We start from the raw sequence: 13,578 nt of genomic DNA, 5'->3' as shown, positions 1-13,578 counted from the left end.
ATATAAAAAGAGAGTAAAAAAAAAGGAGAGAGAATATATCATATAAAAATTAAAAAAAAAAAAAATAGAAATAAATAAATTGTTGAAAAAAAAAAGATAAAAGAAGTGAAGAAAAAGAAAAATATAGAATCCATGAGTAAGGAACAAAGACAATCAATCACAAGAGATATAGAACAATTAATTACAATAATTGAGCGACAGATTGAGAAGAGAAAGAGAATGGATTCCTTCTTCGATTCTCTAAAGAATGGATTCCTTCTTTGATTCTCTACATCCATCATCACTTCCACAAAATAATGTTATCCAGTGTACCGAGAAAGTGCAGCTAAAAGATCAAGAGAATGAAAAAATAGCCAAAATTCAACAAAGCAAGGAAGTGCTAGAATGCGAACATAAAAATCTTGTGAATATACATTACAAAGAAATAATGGAAAAGGACGAAGAAATTTCTCGTCTCAAGGACCACGTCGAAAAATTACTGGCACAAGTGAAGAAGACTAAAGTCTCAAAGAAAGAACTCAAGCAGCATTTATCAGAACAAGAAGAGGAAAATTTACATTTAAAGAACCTTAATAAAAATTTATTAGAACAAATCAGAGATCTAAAAGATGAAAAACTTAAAATTCAAAACACTGAAAATAAGGTTGATGAATCAAAAACCAAAGAACTTTTACGTCTGAGAAATCATAATCAAAGTCTGCTCAATCAAACTAAGAAACTTAAGGAGGATAAGAAAGCATTAAAAGATAAGTTGGAACAAGTCACTCAAGAAGAAGTATCGAAATCTCCAGTCACAACAGTTCAAGTTGAAAATAAAGGAACGAATACCGATCCAATGAATATGACAACTCAAGAAGACAAGTCAGTTGAAGAAATGACACACGTAGATGTTGCAGTTCAGACAATGGACATCCCAAGTAAATGTTCCATAACCAATTCAACAACATCTTCCCTAGAAGAAAATCTAAAAACTTTATATTGGCATCCAAATCATGAGAACAGACGAATCAACCATGCTACATATTTGAACCAGTCAGAACTGAAACAACAAACTGATGTTCCAGAGAAGAGTAATGTAACCTCAACCCAGTGCTACGAGGACAAGTCGTTACAAAATTCCAATGATTAGAATGCTATACAGAAGATTAATCTGGGATGGTCCAATCCCTTCTCAGTGCGACAATTTTGTTTGTCACTAAGAAGATCATATCAACTTGTATCGACGAGGATGACTATTCCGAAAGAGAAAGACGTTCAAAGCCAAAAAAGAGATCAAGCCTTTTTCATCGACAAGCTTTGAGGACAAAGCTTTTTGAGGAAGAAGGCAATGTAACGAATAAAATATATAAATAATATAAATATAATGTAAAAGATAATAATCATAAATAATAGTTAGTTAAGCTAGTAATTAGGTTGAAGAGGCATGTCTAATAGGACATGACTCTTCATGAAGAGACACTTGCCTAATATATAAGCAAGCCTCTCGTTCTCATTTGTAAATCATTATCATTCTTATTCTTATTCATATATTTAATATAATATTTATATCCTCAATGGATAATTTCATTTTCCAAGTCTTCTGGAGTAATTAATTTGTAGAAGGAACTTTGTTTGCTTCAACTTTCAATGTTGACATGCACCAGTCAAAATTCAGGTTTGACAAGATCATATTAGCACTATTATCTGTTGTGAATGACATCATTCATTTCCATACTCAAAAGGACTATTGTACACTACAGACATTCAGGCCATCACATTGACAATGCGGTCATTGCACATATTATATATAGAATTGAATACATTGACAATGCACTCATTGTATATATATATATATAATTGAATTCAATGAATACTGATACCAATCTCAAAACTCACCAAATGTTTTAATCAACTGAGGCTATTTTCCAACCCTATTGACTGTTCTAACAAAAGTGTAGGATTCTTTACCAGACTTGTCCTTTACATCAATAAATCCATATTGATTGATCCTATGCTTGAAATCTTTACCCAAGCGACCCTCTATGCCTTTATCCAAATCAAATCGTCCACTGATATTGATTGCAGTGCTAATATCCTGATACTTGGAAGCATAAAGCAACACGGCATTGCCACCTGCAAATAAATGTGGTCATAAATAAAGTTTAATTCCGTAAATTTCCATTACATGCATCTAAAATATTTAAAATTCTGTAAATTAATGGTGAGACCATAAGCATGCACAGAAAAACATTAGCTCTTTCATTTTTCACTCACACCAAAGCACTTGTAATGTAATGAACCGACATGACATTTCATGTAAGACAAGGACTTAGTTCTTGGCTGTACAACAAAATCCTGGCTCATGAGAACAGAAGTAAATTTATGTTGACATGAATGTTTTGTAAAGCCCTGTTATCAATCTTCCATGTTTGCAGTTTTCTAACAAAAATCTCTCAAATGAAAATATGTTGCTGAAATCCAGGAATTTATGTGATACTTTTGTTCCATCATCAAACCTTTGAAGGCTGTATGTTTTGTGTTCTTATCAAAGTTGAGACTTGTACACTGTAAAAGTTGGCCAGCATGGGGCTAGGAAAAACACAGTTAAATACTCCATGAAACTCAGCAAATTGAAAAAGAAATCCCAAAATACAGCAAACATTGTGCAGAAAAATAATAACATTTCCAATCCATTTAATCTGTAAAACAACAATTTATCCATCAATTCATCTCATCAAATAAGATAATATAAAATTTGACAGTTGACAATTGTCAAACAAAAATTTTTAAAAAAATCAAATAGATTGCAATCCCTCAAATAGTACCAAGTTCAACAGTTCAACCACATGAATCAAGACAATCACAAATTTAACACAGCCAAAATCTCGAGTCTCACCTCTTGAGTCTCATCTACGAAAATGCATAGCGTATGCCCTCAAATAGCTAGGCCATGTAGTCCTAGTTGCTCCTAAACTAATTGTCTCATGTGGAAACTATGATGTCGATGTGTCAAGTGCTCAAATATCAGTGTGCAGGAAATATCATCGTCCTCTTTGTCAAGCCAACTCAAATAATCAAGATAAAAATCCTCCATGACCCCATCAGCTTCTAAATCAATCTTATCTAAGTACAATTGGATCCATGTCCTTCAGTCATAATTGTTTTGTAAGCGTAGGCAGTAGTATATGAAAACCAGTTTTCTCCAACTGCTCATGCTCCAACCTATTCTGCGTCTTGGTGTGGATGTGCTCAAATATTGACAAATTTCAGTCACAACTTGAAGCACTATAAGGATGACTCAAAACTCTAATGGGAAATTCTCATAGCTTTGGTGATTCAAAGCCACAATTTATCCACCAATATGCTGTTATAAAAAAAACAAAGATTACAATTTTCGCAATGCAAAGGTTTAAAAAAAACTACAAGATTATAATTTAGCAAGTTACAAATTAAATCATATTTGCCATTTTCTTGTCCTTGAGTTGAACATTTGATCTAAATCCAAAGATGACAATTGATTCCTTGTAGGTATCAAGGCAATTGGTTTATGCTATATTTTTGAAAGAGACATCCTACACGGAGGTACAAGCAGTGGATCTGTCAGCAGTAAAAAGTGGCCATGATGTGACTGAAACCACGGAACCTGCAGGAGAAGCTCTCAAAGTATGTTTTGGAGGTGCCCCACATTTGGATTCAGCGAAAGGACAAAGCTAGTAATATTCATCCTACTAAAGATGGAGATATCTCCGAGAAAGAACTTACCCAACTGCAGATATAATACACCACGAAGACCTGTGATTTACACTGACAGATTAGTTTGTATCTTTGTTTAGGGATGTAGGAGCAGATTGCTCTTCCACGGAGATGAATTTTTCTTCTGCTGATTCAAGTGAACACGTTGAGAGTGCCCCGAAGGCTTCCTCAATCTCGCCAGTTTAGTGCTTACTTCCATATTTTCGCTTTCATGGACCAGTAGGTACTTCTATCCCATATTTGGTACCCCGGTTCAAGGTATGCTTGGTCCAAGTAGAGTTAGTGACCTCGGCAAAAGGTTTTTCTGCACCAAAGCCACATTCCAGCTTGACACTCTCTGTCAAGCCCCACTGAAGAAGGAAATGCTACTAATTATTAGGACTGTGTTGTACCAACAAGGCCTTTGAAGGGTGATCCTCCATGGGACCTGTTGCCTCAAAATCTAACAGGTCTTGTGAGAGGCCTCACAAGATGAGAAGCCAGACCAAAGAGCAACAATGACGCGGAGGCCCACTCTCACCATAGCACTCCACCTCTTGCTCTTTAGTAGATTTTCACCACAAAGGAGGCTTCTCAGTATAAGTCACCTAATAGGTATTCTAATGCTATGCTTCGAAGGTGACAAATGGATAAGCTGAGTAAGGGCACTCAAACTAAGGACAAAATTTCCATCGAAGAAGACAAGGAATATCGTGCTCTTCAAGAGGGCTATCAAAGATACTTATGGCCTAGGGTTTAAGGCATAAGTGATGCTCGTATGATTTCATTTCATTGATGCGATGCTATTTACATTTGCTAGATTAGTTGCATATTTTGCTTTATGTTATTGCCATTACATCAGTTAAGCAGTTTTTTACTAGTTTGTTATGATTTCATTTGAGTTATTGCCATGTTAGGAAGGGATAAGACTTCGGTTTGACTCCCTCCCAATAATTTATGCCTATCTTGTGATATTGTTTCAGGTGACAAGTGGAATATTACAGGGTTCTCACATCCTCTCGAGTAGAGCATGTGTCCCACAATTGGAGCCAATTCTTACAATTCATGTCAACAAGGGTACATATATTTTCACATTGCATTTATCACCATTGTAAGCCCAAGGTCACAAGTCAAAAGCCTTGAGAAAACCATGTAAGTTTTTGTATTTAGGTATCCTAGGCCTTGTGATGGTAGGCCATGGCCTATCCTCTATAGCATTGAGAGATTCCAAATGGACCTCAAGAGGATTCATGATTTGGAGGAGCCTTGGTTATGTAGGGGTGATCACCGGTGTATGGGCCAATCCAACCCACGTCAAGGTGCACCTATGTTTTATCGCATGGTTATGTGTGTCATTGAATCTATATGTGGCGTTCGCTTTGGTGTTGTTGTTGTTTGTTGCACACATTTTGTCAAAGTTCCAAGGAAGTGGAAGTGCCCATTTTTTCAACATGATCAGGTCATCTATCAACAATGTACATGTCATTGTAAACCCATTCTGCAAGTTGTATGATGTAAATGATCCTAATAAGACCTTCAGTATATGTAACAACCTAGGTAAGCCTATAATTTTGATCACGAATTTTATCCTAGGAGGATTTTAACCTCATTGATTACCTGTGTTTCTAAACACGGCTAATCGGAAGATTTTTTTCCCTCCAGCGTAAACCCCAAAGTTAGGGTGAAATTTGTTGAAAAGTGTAACTAGATTCAGTCTTCATAATGACATGTAATTGTGACTTTTGTAAATGATGTAAAGAAGAAAATAAAATTATTTTTGTAATGTCTTGCTTCATGGGTTTCATGAGAAAGAGGTTTATTTTAGATGGCTCCCATTGAGAGCCTTAGGATTTATCTTTAGAGTCAAAGAATTAATGTCATGTATGAAGAGCTCTTCTTGAGCATGTGTCAAATGTTTATGAGTCTATGAAAGTGTTTAGAAGCCCTCCAAAGACAAGCATAGTCCTCCTCTTCAAAGTCGGCCTCCAAACTGTATGGAAGAACTCATGTTGGCTCACCTCAAATAGACACACCTATTCGACAAGTTCAGGACGGCTTATTTATAGAGGGCAACCACTATAAATACGTGTGTAGGCTCTTCGCATTAGATCAATGATCAAGCTCAGATTGCTCTGAAATTCAGACCATAGAAAGGAGGTAAGCTTGGATGGAGATTGAAGAGATATCTAAGGGACAGTGAGGACCTTTCTATGTGAAAATTCCGAAAACCGAAATCTTACTGCAACAATTGATAATATTTCTTCTATATGTTAAATTAATTAAACAAACTATTTGCAGTTTCCTATGGTAAATATTGAAACATATACATTGCAGCCTTCACAAAACAAATACTATAGAAGAAAAATAAATGCTAGAAAATTAGAGAAATTCTAGCACACACATCAAGATATTGACACAGTTATTTTTGAACAATTGTCCCCGAAAAAACCCAATGCAGGAAAACCAGTGCAGCAGTTGAGGGCTTCTTTATTAATTTTTCAACAGTAATTCAAGTACAAGAATTCAAACAGCAAAACAGAGGAAAAATACTAAGAGAAATTTAGTAACAAATTTCTCACTCTCCACAGCGACTCCCTGACCCCGAGATGGACCCTCTGCCCATATGTTGGTATCTCTGCATCACCCTCTGCGCAGTGACTGTGGAGTGCTCTAGTGGATTGCGTCTCTCCTCACATTGTCTCTTTTTGAATTCGTCCTGCACTTCCCGGACCACTGCTGATACCCTCTCTCTCTCCCCTACAACTCACCCGCTGGCTCTATCTCCTCTGCTGAACTTCAGCCACTGAGAAAATCACTCAGCCTAGGCAACTGAGTAACTGCACTAGTGTGTTCACCATCTACCCATCGACTTCTTCTTATAATCCTCTGTTGGAGAACCAACGGCCAAGATTAAAAGATAATCGATGGCCCAAATTCTTTCCGTGTTGATCTGTGTGAGTTTCTAGAACATTCACACCATGACTTAATTAATTCTGATTAATTAATCATATTTCCTAAGTTTAGACTTAGGAAATATTAAAATTTGATTAATAAATCTAATTAAGTCATCTCTAGGTGGAAGTTCTAGAAACGATTTATGAGTAATGGAGAATACATATATTCTAGCCTCTACACCAAATGTCGTGGCTAAAACTCATCCGATGCTACAAAAACTAACACTCCCTCTTAGCAAGGAAAGTATTCTAGTGTTACAATTGTTGCCACAACATTTTGTCTCTGCACCGTATCCTATCACGCTGCTGATGTCTGGCTACTGCTGCCCACCATCTACTGTGCAACTCTGATATTTGTTGCTTCTGTGTTGCTACTGACCTTGTTGTGTTGTTGCCAACTACTGCATCTGCACTGCAACTCCCTCTCATTTGTTGTTGCTGCAACTAAGAATCCATCTGTTTCTGCTATTGAAACAGGTTCTCCACCATACCCATTTGTTCCCTGAACTGGATGAACTTAGCTCTCCCTAGAGCTTTCGTGAGTATGTTTGTGTTGAAATTTCTAAGTCAAACCTGTTAGAAATTTTCCTACACTATCTAGTATATTTCACCTACTTGTTTAATTACTAAACAAGTTATTTAACCATATAAATATTGAAATAAACACAATGTAGTCTCAACCATCTACAGATCATCAACTGAAAGAAATAGACAAACACACAACAGACACCGTTATTTTTGGACTATCATCACCCAAAAGACCCAACTTGGGAAAACCGGTGCAGCAGTTTTGAGGATATTATTATTAAGCATCTTTTCTTGAGTACAACTGGGTGCCAAAATGGCTCACCCAACAGAGAATTCTATCTAGCAGTAATACCTCTCTTCGGAAGCAGATATTTTGAAACTCTGCTCCACGAAACTCTCTCTAGCGTCTCTCTGAGGCACTGCATTAGACCTCTTGGCCTCTGCGTCAACCTGAAACCCTCTGCGTCAACCCTCTAATGCTCTGTGTAGCCTTTCTGGGCCTCTGCGTCACGTCTGCAGCCTCTGCGTCATTCATGCAAGCCCTCTAGCTCTCTGCGCAGTCACTTTGGCCTCTACGTGGCTCCTCCTGGCTCTGCATCTGCCTCTCTGCCTCTGCACCGGTCTTCCAGCACTATCTCTCTACCTTGCACTCACTGCCCCCTCCCTGCAACTCTGATCACTGGTTTGATTTCTCTTAGCAAACCCCGCTCTAGAAAATCGAACTGACTGATCACTCTGGTGTATCTCCAACTGACCCTCAAACCTCCTCTTATACCTTTTCTGTTGAGTCTTCAACAGGTGAGATTACATCTCTAATCAACGGCTAAGATTAGATTTGGCTTGATCCATGTCATTTAGAACCTTCTAACCCTGTTTTATATTAATACCCATTAATATTTTTATTTTCCTAAGTTTAGACTTAGGAACTCCATTAAAAATATTAATTATTTTAATATCTCCTTAACCGGGTAGAATCTGCCCAAACCATTTCTGGGTCCTAGAGATCTCATGTGCTTTAGCCTCCCCACTAATTTTCATGGCTAGATCACATCCAATCTTACCCCAAATCAACACTCCCTCTTAGCGAGGAATGGGATCTAGTAATGCTCCATCACTGAACATCACTCTGATCATCTGGCACTAGTAACTGTGCTGATGTTTGGCCTCGCTGCCCAACATCCTCTGCATTGTTGCGTCATGTACAGCTGCACATGGCTCTGCCACTGTCACTGCTACATCTGTACGGCAGCTCCTCTGCATCCGTGCTACTGCTGGTCCTTCCTCCCAACACTGCATCTACACTACAGCCCTCTCTCATCATGTTGCATCGTGATGCCCATAGCACTACCACTACTATTGTTGCACTACAACTCACTTACTAAGACGATGGTAACTGATCTACCCAAATACCGACATCCTTGTCAAGCTAGAAACCCTCCTGATGTTGAAGCTCTCTCTGCTACTATCCTGTGCTCCCTTTGCGCTGCCGCAACAACTTTGTGCCTCTCGCACTGTTGCAAACACCTATGTGCCTTCTTGCACTGCTGCAACCACCTTTGTACCTCTCGCACTGCTGCAACCCTCTCTTCGTTGTCAGGGACTACTACACTCTATCACTTTCTGCCGCTCCATCCACATCCGCTTCTACCGACATCCACCATCCCGCTACTGTCACTTCGGGGCTCTCGTAGCCGGATATGATCCAAGAGTTTGGGTACCTCAAGGATCCTACCCCTCATTTCCTGTAGTCCTCCTGATTACATCTCGATGTCTCCCCACCTCTTCTCTAGAGGTACATGAGCACTCATGGCACAATCGTCATCATCCTCTACCTCCTTTTCCGCCTTAGCCGGTGTTGCCTTAGAGTCAGACGCCTCTCCCTTATTCTTCTTCCTAGGAGACTGGGTTGCATAATGGCCCTGCTCCCCACAGTTCAAGCACTTAATCTTGGAGCGGTCCTTTTTCTTCCTCTTCCCTTGCTACCCCGCAAATGCCAGAGCCGCATCCTCTTCCTCCTCTTTCTTGACCCAGGCTTCTTTGCCACTACTTCCCGCCTTGGTCAGTCGTCTGATCTCTTCTTGGCGAAGAGCTACCCACAGTTCTTCCCAATATGGAAGATTGATTCGCTCTACCCAAAATGCTTTGGACAAATGTCTCCCACTCCTAGGAGACTGCGTTCAGGGCGGTCCTCACCATTAACTCTTGATCGGCGTGGCCCCTATGGAAGTCAGTTGGTCTTGAATCTCCTGCAACCTACTGAGGAAGTGATCTACCTGCTCCCCCTTCTGCATCTGATACAACTGCAGTTGATTCTCCAGTAGCATCTTCCTCTGCACGGAAGTGCCCTGATACAATGTCGTCAAGGTGTCCCACATCTCCTTTTCCATATTCTTCTCAGCAATATGCTAAACTACATGATCCTTGACCCCATCAAGGATTATGCACTTGGCCTTGGCCATCGCATCCTCATACTTTTCATTATCAACTGGGTCGACTGGAATAGCCACGGTTCTCAAGGCGAAAGCCTTGATGCGATGTATATCTAGAACATACAGGATCCTAGCCTTCTAGATGACAAAGTTGGACGCCCCGTCCAGCCTACTCTGATCAATCAGTCCGTTCATGGCCATCTCTGCTCTTCCTTTAGACTCCTTTGAGTCTCTACTTCCCTCCTGAAAGTTCTCTCTTCAACTCCCTTTGAGTCTCTACTTCCCTCCTAGAAGTTCTCTTCTAGACTCCCTTTGAGTCTCAATTTCCCTCCTGAAAATCCTTCTGCCCACAGTCGAATCGTACCTCTCCGATCTCCTTTGCTCCTATGACACTGATCTAGATTTCTTGGCTAGAAATCCGCTTAGGTAGTGACTCCCTCGACCTTGCTTCTGTCCCGTTAGGTATTGTTCTGCCTCAACAGCAACAACACCCCACCAGCTTCACACTCCACAATCCACCCACAACTTCCCATGCCACTGCAACTGAAGATCTGAGCCTCTAGGCTCTGCGCAATCCTGGCAGTGGTTGAATCGCTCCACTAGCCAACTTCGTCACTCCTACTTGGCTGAGCAGGATGACGTGGCTCTTTGTGAGCCTCTTCTGCCTCTCACCGCTTCTGCGTTGGCCCCTTCTCTGACTCGAACTGGTGACGCAAGCCCTCTGTGTCACCCCTTCTCTGTTGCTTTCTGCTTAGGAACAACTTCTGTCACTCGGGACAATTGTTTCTGGTGCAAATTCTCTGATTCCGCTAGTGCCTTCAGCTCTCCTGTGATCTGCAGTGCTCTGATACCATGTTAAAATTTCTAAGTCTATCCCGTTGAAATTTTCCTGCACTATCTGGTGTATTTCACCTACTTGTTTAACTATTGAACAAGTTATTTAACCATATAAATAATGAAATAAACACAATGCAGTCTCAACCATCTACAGATCATCAATTGAAAGAAATATACGAACACACAAGGGACACTGTTATTTTTGGATAATAGTCCCTAGAAAAACCCAACTTGGGAAAACCGATGCAGCAGTTCTGAGGGTTTTATTATTAAGCAGCTTTTCTTGAGTACAATTGGGTGCCAAGCTAGCTCACCCAATAGAGAAATCTATCTGGCAGTAATACCTCTCTTCAGAAGCAGATATTCTGAAAGTCTACTCCATGAAACTCTCTCCAACGCCTCTCTGAGGCACTGCATGAACCCTCCTAGCCTCTGCGTCAGCCTGAAACCCTTTGCGTCAGCCCTCTGATGCTTTGCGTAGCCTTTCTGGGCCTCTGCGTCACCTCTGCAGCCTTTGCGTCATTCACGCAGGCCCTCTACCTCTCTGCGCAGTCACTCTAGCCTCTGCATGGCTCCTCCTGGCTGTGCATCTGCCTCTCTGCCTCTGCGCTGGCCTTCCGGCACTATCTCTACCTCTCTGTTATGCACTCACTGCCCCTCACTGCAACACTGATCACTTGTTCGATTTCTCTTAGCAAACCTCGCTCTAGAAAATCGAACTGACTAATCAATCTATTGTATCTCCAACTGACTCTCAAACCTCCTCTTATACCTTTTATGTTGAGTCTTCAAGGGCTGAGATTAAATCTCTAATCAACGACTAAGATTAGATTTGGCTTGATCCATGTAATTTAGAACCTTCTAACCCAGTTTTATAATAATACCCATTAATATTTTTATTTTCCTAAGTTTAGACTTAGGAACCCATTAAAAATATTAATTATTTTAATATCGCCTTCACCAGGTAGAATTTCCCCAAACCATTTCTGGGTCTTGGAGATCTCATGTGCTTTAGCCTCTCCACCAATTTCCATGGCTAGAGCACATCCGACGCTACCCCAAATCAACAGTCTACTACATGATGTCCTGTGGGAACATACTGCAGCAAGATTGCCCCACGCTAACCGCAATCTCTGATGAAATGAGATCTGATATCAATGTGCCTCGGCCTATCATCAAATACTGGATTCATAAAGAGATTTATGCAACTCTAATTGTCACAGTAAACACTGGTCGCCCCCATCTTCTTCTAAACAAACTCACGAGCAACTTCCTAAGCCATATAGCTTCGCACGTCATTGTGTTGGATGCCATATATTCAGCTTCTGCTGAGCTCAATGCTACTAAATTCTACTTCCTGCAGCACCAAGAGACCATCCCTGATCCAACACTGAAGCAGTAACCGGAGGTACTATTGTAGCGGCTACAGTCACCCTCCAAAATTTTGCTTTAACTTCATTTTGGAGCCTCCCTACCAACCATCTTCGCAGCATGTCTTGCACTGTCAAGTACATAGGCTTCATTGGTTTTTTAGCTACTTGCCAGCCCATGCATATTAGTTTGCTTCACTCCCCTTACAAGCTGCCACTCCAGACTTGGGCTAGTTGCTCGCTAAGCAACTCCCTCCGAAAATTGAGTAATCCTGGAGGGGAACCAACCTTCCCTCCAGAAATTGCGTAAATCTGTTGGGCAGCCTGCTGGGCTCAGAAATTGCGCAATGCAGTCAAACAATCTTCCTTGGGAAAATTGTGCAATCTAGCCTAGCACTGCAGCTCAGCCCAAAAATTGTGAAAATCAGTTGGGCAGACTGCTGAGCTCCAAAATTGCGCAGAGCAGTCAGACAAGCTTCCTTGGAAAAACTGCGCAATCTAGCTAGCACTGCAGCTCAGCCCAGAAATTGCACAATTTTGGGCAGCAGTCACCTGCTCCTCCCAAAAATTGCGCAATCCCTCTGGGACAGCCAGCCCAGTTCCTCTCAGAAATTGTGCAAATCCCTCTCTCAGTCAAGCAGGCTATTGCATGTGCCTTCAAGTTGATCGGTTCCCTCCAGGACCGAGCAAAACTGATTTGTATGCATGGGTTGCTCTTCCCAAAATAGCAAAAGGCAGCATGCAAAAGGCATCCCTAGATCTAGGGTTTTATTCTTAGCAGTTGGAGGTTAGATGCAAAGCTCATTTTAGAAACCTCTCGCCAAGCGTCGTTTTTTTCCTACATTTGTGGCATGCGCATCATAACCTCAATCTTATCAAAACTCATCAATCGGACACTGCAGAGTTTATTCCTCACATCGATCTTGCAGCTCTGACATCCCACATTGCATCCAGGAATCTTTGGCACTTTCAGCTTAACAGTTTCATGGGAAGTCTACTTTTCATGTCTTGCGCTGCATTTCTGTCGCTTTTTGTGTTTCGCTTTGTGTGAGTGTTGTTTGTTTGATTTCAATAAGCGCTTGTTGTCATTTTGATGTATGTTAGCTTGTAGAAGCACCGTTTCAATTTTTGTTCACATCTCACTGCTGTCGCATGCATGACACTACTTTTGCACCGACGGTCACCATTGCGGTGACTCACTTCACACACATGCATGCTTTCCCATTTTTTGAATCCTGCACCTACTGTTTGCATGCATGATCATTCACTCTTTTTTACACTCAGTATCACAATGCATTCAAACTTCTCATGTTTTCAGTTGCCCGTCAATGAGTCTGCGCTGCCTTGGCCCGAACATTGCCTTACCTGGCTAGCATTGCGCATTTCTAGAAGTGAAGGCTTTGACTTCCCTCTAGAAATTGCGCAAATTTGGCCCAGCGCTGACCTCTAGGCTTGCATTGTGCAATTCTGGGAGGCAGTGCCTTGCTGGCCCCAAAAGCTGTGGAATGCAGTTTACTGGTTTGCATGTCACTGCTGACTAAAATTGCGCATTGTGTAGTTTCAGTCCTCAGCAGGCCAAGCCGGACTGTGCATTGCATAGTTCCAGCAGTCATTCAGCCTCCTGATAGCCCGAACTGTGCCTTGCATAGTTTTGGTAGTCAGTCTCCCAGCACCCCGGTGAAAATTGCGCAATCTTCACAAATAGTCACACAGGTATGTTGCATGCCAATCCTTCAGTTTGTTTTGGTT

The 13,578-nt window shown here is 41.1% G+C and overlaps 1 protein-coding gene across 2 annotated transcripts in view; it reads right to left on the bottom strand.

Annotated features, from left to right (window-relative positions):
- Positions 1-13,578, bottom strand: part of LOC149170175 (putative uncharacterized protein YDL057W) — a 380,775-nt gene that overhangs the window by 111,277 nt on the left and 255,920 nt on the right. For both annotated transcript variants that reach the window (XM_089428932.1, XM_089428931.1), the window contains one exon: positions 1,948-2,112. In XM_089428932.1, the coding sequence (XP_089285058.1) occupies positions 1,948-2,112 (165 nt within the window). The remainder of the gene's footprint in view (positions 1-1,947; positions 2,113-13,578) is intronic.

The sequence above is a fragment of the Pinus tabuliformis genome, chromosome 4_2 (assembly GCF_031772625.1).
Source record: "Pinus tabuliformis cultivar Carrire ecotype Pingquan chromosome 4_2, CPIR1, whole genome shotgun sequence".
NCBI lineage: Eukaryota > Viridiplantae > Streptophyta > Pinopsida > Pinales > Pinaceae > Pinus > Pinus tabuliformis.
This window is presented reverse-complemented; position numbering and strand designations above follow the sequence as displayed.